Source organism: Panthera tigris, chromosome A1, assembly GCF_018350195.1.
Source record: "Panthera tigris isolate Pti1 chromosome A1, P.tigris_Pti1_mat1.1, whole genome shotgun sequence".
Lineage (NCBI taxonomy): Eukaryota > Metazoa > Chordata > Mammalia > Carnivora > Felidae > Panthera > Panthera tigris.
Window position 1 is genome coordinate 69,217,499 of NC_056660.1, and position 8,180 is coordinate 69,225,678.

The following is an 8,180-nucleotide window of genomic DNA, read 5'->3' on the forward strand; positions in this document are numbered from 1 at the left end:
CCCTCACCCCCTCTGCCACGTGAGGACACAGCCAGACAGACCGTCCATGACCCAGGAAGGGGCCCTCGCCAGACGCAGAATCTTCCAGAGCCTTGACCTGGGACTTCCAAGGCTCCAGAACTGTGAGAAATAAATGTTTGTTGTTTAAGCCACCCAGTCTATGTACAGTACAGTACGTTGTTACAGCAGCCCAAACTAAAGCGATTATTTTAAAAAAAGAAAAAAAAAAAAACTTTGAGAAAAGATTTGAAAAGGAATCCTGGTTTCCTAATGGCTGGGCTGGGAATGGGGTTCCAGTCACACTAGTCTAAGCAAAGTTACAATGTAACTACACTGGGGAGGGGGGAGAGAGGTGCACAGGTGCCTGAAGGAGGCAAAAACTAAAGCCTCACTTCAAGTCCACAGTCCACAGATAATGCCCAAAACTGGAAGGGAAAAAAAAGTAACAGCAATTTTTAAATGTTCTTTATAAACAAAGTGGAAACAATAATCAGCTAAGAGAGATCAAAAGGGCTGCCCGGGGGGGGGGGGGGGGGGGGGGGGGGGGGGGGGGGGCCAGGGGCAGGGAAGTGCTGTCTTCCCAAATAAACCTTATAAAGCCATTTGACTCGAAATCATGTGCACAACCTTTTAAATAAAAACTAAACAAAAACCCTAAATAACTAAAAATGAAAGAAAGAATCTGGACCTATACGGTCCTTTCGAATCTCAGGGCCTAAAAATCTTTTTAAAAATAGTAAGAGGCTTAAAATAATAGGAACACAAACACCAGCTACATATTTCGTAAGCATTAATACAAAACTCAAAATGTTCCCACAGTTTATTCAGATACCAATGGGCACTTGCACAGATAAGGTTCCTTGTACTGACCATGAACCCTCAAGAAAACATAACAATCCTCAAGAAAACATAATGGAAGGTCTCTAAAGTCAACAATGCTGTTCCCAGGGGTAGGGCAAACCAGTGCCTTTGTAATCCACAATCTGGGATGTTTTTATACTTTGTGGCAAGCAAAGGTACATCTTGTTTTATTTTTCTTAATCTGAACCTTGGAAACCAGGGAGCCATTTATGACTAGGAAACTCCAGGAACCAGGTATTATAGTAGCCATGTTCTTTTTCCCAAAAGCATTTGGCACTAAGAGTTTTAAACATATTGCACTGCAAAAAGATGAATGATGGGAAATGACTGGCCCAAGGACACCAGTTGACCCTAAACAGCAATAGAGGAATAAGAGAGTGCAACCTGTTTCCGGCACTCAGTCCTGCTACAAGGTTCCATTAATGATAACAATGCGGGGCTAAAGCATTAAAAAAAAAAAAAACAAAAAAAAAAACACAAGGGTTGGGTGGGTGTGCTCCATTTCCTGCAGGTACAGAATTCCCAAGCAGGCAACTCTGAATCACTGGGAGACTGCACACGGAGCGCCAAGGGGCATGTTTCTCAAGAGACCCTCAGGATCCTGGACCCTGGCTTCAGGATGTCTGTAAAAATACACTAGAAAAAAGCAGCAACTGCCAATGGGCTCATTTCTTCAGTCACTCCTTTCACTACATCTTGCACCAAGGTCCTAGAAATACCATTCAACTGGAAAGCAATGTCAACCCGCATCAAATACGCGCGCTCGGCTGTGCACATGAGAACAGGGGCTCCAAGAGGAGCAGAAGAGTTCTATTACATAAAGGAGCAAGAAAGCAAGGATGGCGGCCGCCTGCCGGTGCAACAGAGGGGACGCTGTGTGTGTTAGCAGCCTAGAAAAACCCAACCTGACCAATTTCTACTGGAAGGTCATTTGGTTCTATGTGAAATACTATTAGGAACGTTCCCCTACCTGTAATTACAACCAAGATGTCCTGGACTCCTCCCAGCTGTATATTTAATTTTAATTTTTAAAAATCTTCTTACGACACTGCCCACCCAAAATACATTTTTAAACAAAACAAATCCTTAACGTTGTTCAATCCTGGTGATAGAGGAAAAGAGGGAATATAAAATATTCAAATGGGTATTAAAAAAAAACACATTTAGGCAACTAACAGTAACAGAAAACTGGCTTTATTTTCATTATTACCGTTAGCATAGAACAGAAAAAAGGATCAAAAGCAGGAGGGATGAGAGACAATAAAAAACTATTAAATGTTCACTGAGAGTTCAAATTACCAAGATTTGAGATCAATCTTGCTAAAAAAAAGAAGTACCTGGCGGGTGCAGTCAGTGGAGTGTGCAACTCTTGATCTTAGGGTTGTGAGTTCAAGCCCCATGGTGGGAGTAGAGATTACTTTAAAAAATATATTTTTAAGAAGAAAATGTTTGCTGGTTTATTTTGAGAGAGAAACACCCACAAGGTGGGGAGAAGGACAGAGAATCTTAAGCAGGCTCCACACTCAGCGAGGAAGAGACCGATTGAGGTCGGCTCAATCGCACGACCCTGGGATCATGACCTGAGCGGAAATCAAGAGCCAGCAAGAGTCAGACGCTCAACCGACTGAGTCACCCAGGCACTCCCAAAATAAAAAATGTTATAAAAAAAAAAAAAAAAAAAGTCCACCATGGCTATCCTGTTGCCACCTGGACCTCCCATTGCTCAGTCCCATCCACCCCAACTCTGGCCAGCCTTCCAAGTGGCAACCGGCATGCCGCAAAACCCAAACCCTCCAACCTGCAGGAGAGAAGGATTCCTCAAGCTTGGGACAGCACTTTCCCTACTACAGCCAGAACGCAGGCCCCCTACCCCAGGGCCCGCTGCCTCCCCAGCTCTGGAGTCCAGGCTAGCCCACATGAGCCTGCTTTCCATCCCCACATCTGTCTGTGCCCTTTGTGTGTGAACAAAGGAGTGTGAACCTTTGCAGGCAGGCCACCCAGATCAGCTCCCCCTAAGCTGCTGACTTCCCAAGGACATGGCCGAAGGAGGTTCTCACCTCCCCCTCCCACAACTCCTGGCACCACACTCCAGAGAAACGTGTTGCACGAATGTGGGCTCCCTATCTAGTCCAGCGTTCCAAGGCCCTAGACCACATTGCACACTTCAGCATCTTGCTCAAGGTGCTTTCAGAAGCTCACTCTCATAAATACCCTGAATGTCCACACACTGTAACAAGCCAACCTTTCCCCACGGTACAGATGGCAACAGGCTGAACGTGGAGAGGCCTCTTCCATGGAAACAGGAAAAAAAATAAAAAATAACTATGGAAATGTGACACTAACAAGAAAAAAAATGCAAGAGCACTTAAGCCACAATTAAATGCAGCTGTCCTTCTGTTTTCCTTCATTTCCCAGATTTCCAGGGCACACAGGTTTCCCCAGGGGTAAGCAAGAGCACGGCAGAAAAGCTCCCAACTCATCCAAACTGACAATTAACTGTTCTGCTCACTATCCCAACATAAAGGAGCATTCTCAGCAAAGGAGAGGGAGAGAGGGAAGCAGGATGACACTGACGAGTAGAAACTAAGTTTTCAGGCCACTCCTGTAAACCGTCTATACTTTCAAATATGGAAATACCTTAAATTAACAACATCCTCAAAACGTGCATAAGTTAACTCAGCTCTCCTACACGTGACCCTACCTAATTCAGTATTTTTCAAACCTGGGTCAAACCAATCAGCTGTGAAATCAACTTAGTGTTGCAACCAGGTTTTGTTTTCTTTTCTTTTCTTTTTTTTTTTTTTTAACAAACTACATCACACAACAGTGTATCACAAGTAGTAAGGATCAGGACACTGTCTCCTGAAACTTTTGTTTCAGATCTTGACATAAAATATACTTCTGGGGCGCCTGGGTGGCTCATTTGGTTAAGCATCCAACTTCAGCTCAGGTCAAGATCTCGCAGTCCGTGGGCTGGAGCCCCAAGTCAGGCTCTGTGCTGACAGCTCAGAGCCTGGAGCCTGCTTCAGATTCTCTCTCTCTCTCTCTCTCTCTCTCTCTCTCTCTCTCTCTCAAAAATTAAACAAAAACAAACATTAAAAAAAAAAATCAGATTCTGTGTGTGTCTCTCTCTGCCCCTCCCCAACTTGTGCTCTCTCTCAAAAAATAAACATTAAAAAAGATTTTTTAAATAAAAAATATATATGCTTCTTATGTGCATCACAAAACAGAAAAGCTTAGAATACAGATATAAATCTGTAATTCAAAATCTAATTCTTTTTATCCACTTAGGCTAACTAAAGCTTGCTTTTCTTCAAATCTGAATTACACTGATTGAAACAACAAATGTTCAAGGACACGGAGTACGTTCACCCACAAATCAACCTAATTTCTTTATGTCTATTTGTAGTTACTACATCCAGTTCATGACTTTTTATTTTCTCCCCTATGCTAATAGGAAACTGGGGTGTGGGAGGTAAAAAAGGAAACCCTAGCAACCTTCATGAAACACATTGAAAATATTAACTCATTCAGATGTCCAGTCCTCAACTCCTCACCTGGGACCTGGCACATGCGTGTTCAATAACGGTTCCTAAATGAATAAAATATCAACCTCGTATTTCTAATTTCTCGTATTTCTTCAGCAAACCCAAATCGAAATGAAAAGAACCTTTAATGCTTGCAAAGTTAATAATAAAGCAACAATACAGGGGCAGCTGGGGGGCTCAGTCGGTTAACCATCCGACTTCAGCTCAGGCCATGATCTCACGGTCCAAGAGTTCGAGCTCCACATCAGGCTCTGTGCTGACAGCTCAGCCTGGAGCCGGCTTCACATTCTGTCTCCCTCTCTCTCTGCCCCTCCCCCACTCGCGCGTATGCATGTGTGTGTCTCTCTCTCTCAAATAAACATTTAAAACAATATTTTTAATAAAAAAAAATAACAAAGCAACAATACAGCATGATGAGTAGAAGTATGGTCGTGGAGACAGGAAAGATCTCGTTTCAAATCACACATTTGCCAGATAATATACTACCTCACCTTGGTCAGTTCAATTAGTCTCTGTTGGCCTCCACCTCTAGAAAAATGGCATAAATAATACCTATGCCTCAAGAGGTTCCAATAAAAATCTAGAAGGCACAAAAACGATTTGCAAGACAAGGAAAGATGATGTTTACACTAAAACGTCCTTTCATTCAGGTTTACTTTTTAAGTATCTTTATGATACTTAAATTCAGGCTGCCTGAATTCACTCTGCAGTCTGAATTTTTTTTTCAGTAGGTTCCACGCTCAGTGTGGGGTCCAAATTGGGGGTTGAACTCACCACCGTGAGATCAAGACCTGAGCTGAGATCAAGAGTTGGACACTTAAACCAACTGACCCCTCTCTGAAATGTTTAACCCAACTCCTTATAAGCCCTGTTCACAAGATGAGAGAGAAGAAAAGGGAGGAATGGGATGTATCAGGACAGGGCACAGAGGGGTTAGTAGTTCTCTCTTGTTTTATCCCAGAGAACCGTCAAAGGCGGGTGTGCCTTTCCCTTAATCCTCAACAATTTAAGGAAAGCCTCCCTGGGCAGCAGCAACGGCTAATTCAAAGTAGAAACTAAATGTGTTTGTTGTTTTTCTTCTTGGGAGAAGGGAGAGGAAAGGAATGTTCTTCCCCAAAAGGCACACTAAAAACAATTACACGGTTTGCTAATGTACTTAAGTACCGAAATGTCACAGGCCACCTCTGCACACCCCCCAAAACTGTGACAGCTGAAAATTCGGTGGTCTCCACCAAACAAAAACAGTTTCCTTGTAACAGAATTTACCTTCTCTTTCCAAGATGTTGGCCCACACTCTCGAAGACAAAAAAAAGGAAAAACTGACAAAAAGAAGTGTTGAGAACAGACAGCCTTGGGGGACCATCTGATACTGACTTCACGGCACCAGCCAGCAGGGCTTTTAAGTACTTCTTTAAACTGATTCGCTTTCCACAAAGGCCCCATGCCTCCACTGTAAACTCTAAGTAAGGCATCTCTACCAGATTACAACCTGATTAACACTGTCAGTCTAAAGGAAATACTGATGAAAAAAAAAAAAAAAAAAAAACGTTTTTAACTCAAGAGGTCCTTCTTGCTCTACTGGTCAGGAATAATTTTTCACCCAGTTCACCCTGCCTTCCTGCCTCTCAATTCCAACCAAACTAAAGCAGGAACTTTAGGAAATACCAAAAAAAAAAACCACATCTGATTTTTACCTAGCAGTCAGCAGAAGCCTAGATTTTAAATGCCTGCTGAGTTTAAAAGATCTTTAAGTGAGATTCAAGGACAGTTTTCTTCCAGTACACTCTTAAAATATTAACTTTGTTACTCCTTTAAAGAAAAATAAAAACAAACACACACATACCTCACGCTAAAATTCTGGTAGCTTTGTGTTCCTAGTTTTCTAGATTTCAAACCTGAACAATGAAATCCAGCTTTCTTTTTATGGTTACAGAAAGAGGGTGGGGATGATAGGTTTCATAAGATGGGGCAGATTCAATTCTCAGCCCCTAACAGGCCAGGTCCACCAAACACCGCACTTCTCAGCCCTAACAAGCAAGGGAAGAAGAAAAAATGAGCCCGCGGATGTCTGTAAAATAACAAATAATCCACTTGGATACCGTGGTTGTTTTTTTAAAGCTCTTTATGCTCACTCGCTAAACTAAAACTGGGGCAGCAATACTTTAAAGACCTACTCTCACTGTTATCATGAGATTTTAATCCTAATTATTTTGCCACCATTTATGTGCCTACAAATAAGATAAATTAACGAGAGCCAAGTGGTTTTGTTTTTCAAAAGGCTAAAAACAGTCCCCAAAGGCGAAAAAAACTTTACTGTGTTCGCGTACTTTTGAAATTCAACTTCTCCCCGTCCAAAAAAAGTCACTGGTAAGCCAAGATACCACAGAGTAGCAACGGAGAGATTTACTGGGAAGGAGCTCGTCTGGATCCAATCAAGTCCCCAAGTGAAAGCCCAGTGTCCCGAGATCGGGCGGGTCAGCCTCGGCTCGGGACAACCGGAGTACACGCTGTCCGACTGATTCCTCCTTCCAGAAGGTTTGCAGGCTCGCACTTTCCCCTCAATTGGCCCCAGAAGGAAAGGCGCGGAGCAAAGGCGCTGGGAAGCGGGGCTGGCGGTCACACCTTCCCGCACCCCGCCCTGCCTCCTCCGCCCGGCCCGGCCCAGGACGAGTCGGGGCGCGCCCGGGGCTCCCCTCCCATCTCTCAACTTTATCGCCTGCTCGCGGGGGAACGGGGCCTCCACCGCCCCCCGCCCGCGCGCAGGGCCCACAGACCCGAACGGGGCCTCCAAGGGCATTTCCCCCCCATCACTTCTCCCAGGGACCGGGCCGGCGCCAGGCCTGCGGCTCGGGAGGCGGCGTGCGGAGAGGCCGGCGGGGAGGGCGAGGCGGCCGGCTCCCCCACATCCCTGCCCGACTGCCCCGGCTCCCGGCCAGCGAGGGCGCCTCCAGGCCGCGGCCCCTATGTCCCTGCACACACACACCCCCCCCCCACGCTCCCCAGTCCCCGAGCCCCTGAGCCTCCGAGCTCCCGGGCCGCGGCGCCGGGCAGGGGCGCCCTGAGGGCTGGAGCGCGGCGCGGGAGGCCGGCGCGACCCCGGAAGGGGCAGCGTGGGGGGGCCGTGTTTACACCGCCAAGTTCCCCGCTTCCGCCCCGGCCCGCGCATCCCTCCCTCCCCTCGCGGCCCGGCTCCTGCCTACCTGCATGCCGGGCAGGCCCGACTGCACCGGGGAATGAGCCATGGCGGTCAGGACGGCCACTTCCTGGGACGGGACGGCCGGGCCGCGGCGATCCACGCGGGCGACGAGGCCCGCGGGCCGCGCGCAGCCCTCGGGCGGCGGGGGCGGCCGGCCGAGCTCGAGTCCGGCTTCGGCGCGGGGACCGGCCTGAGTCCGAGGCCACCCCAGCCCCGGCTGGTCCCGGGCCGGGCGGCGGGCTCAGCGGCGAGCGGCGGGCCGCGTCTCCATGCACCGCGCCGGGGAGGGGCTGCGAGGGGCGCGGGGACTCGCCGCCGAGCTGCCGCTATCGCCGCCGCCGCAGCTGCTCGGCTGGAGCCCGGCGGCCTGGGCCCGCGCGCGCTGGCCGCCTGAAGCCGGAGTGGGCGCGCACAGCCCGCCGAGCCCGCGAGCGCCGAGCCCAGCGCGCCCCGCCCCGGCCCGGCCCCCGCGCCCGCCCCCGCGGCCCGGCCGGGGACCCCGCCCCGCGCTTCCGGGAGGGGGAGGAGGCTCGCGGCCGCCCGGCGCCCTAGGCCGCAGCCGCCTGCGCCGCCGC

General features: G+C 48.4%; 1 protein-coding gene across 1 annotated transcript in view; it reads right to left on the reverse strand.

Moving 5' to 3' along the window:
• STK24 (serine/threonine kinase 24) overlaps window positions 1-7,990 on the reverse strand; it is a 126,066-nt gene extending 118,076 nt beyond the window's left edge. The window contains exon 1 of the mRNA XM_042979527.1: window positions 7,610-7,990. Coding sequence (XP_042835461.1) covers window positions 7,610-7,651 — 42 coding nt within the window. The 5' untranslated portion in view covers window positions 7,652-7,990. The remainder of the gene's footprint in view (window positions 1-7,609) is intronic.
• Between the last annotated feature and the right edge of the window lie 190 nt (window positions 7,991-8,180).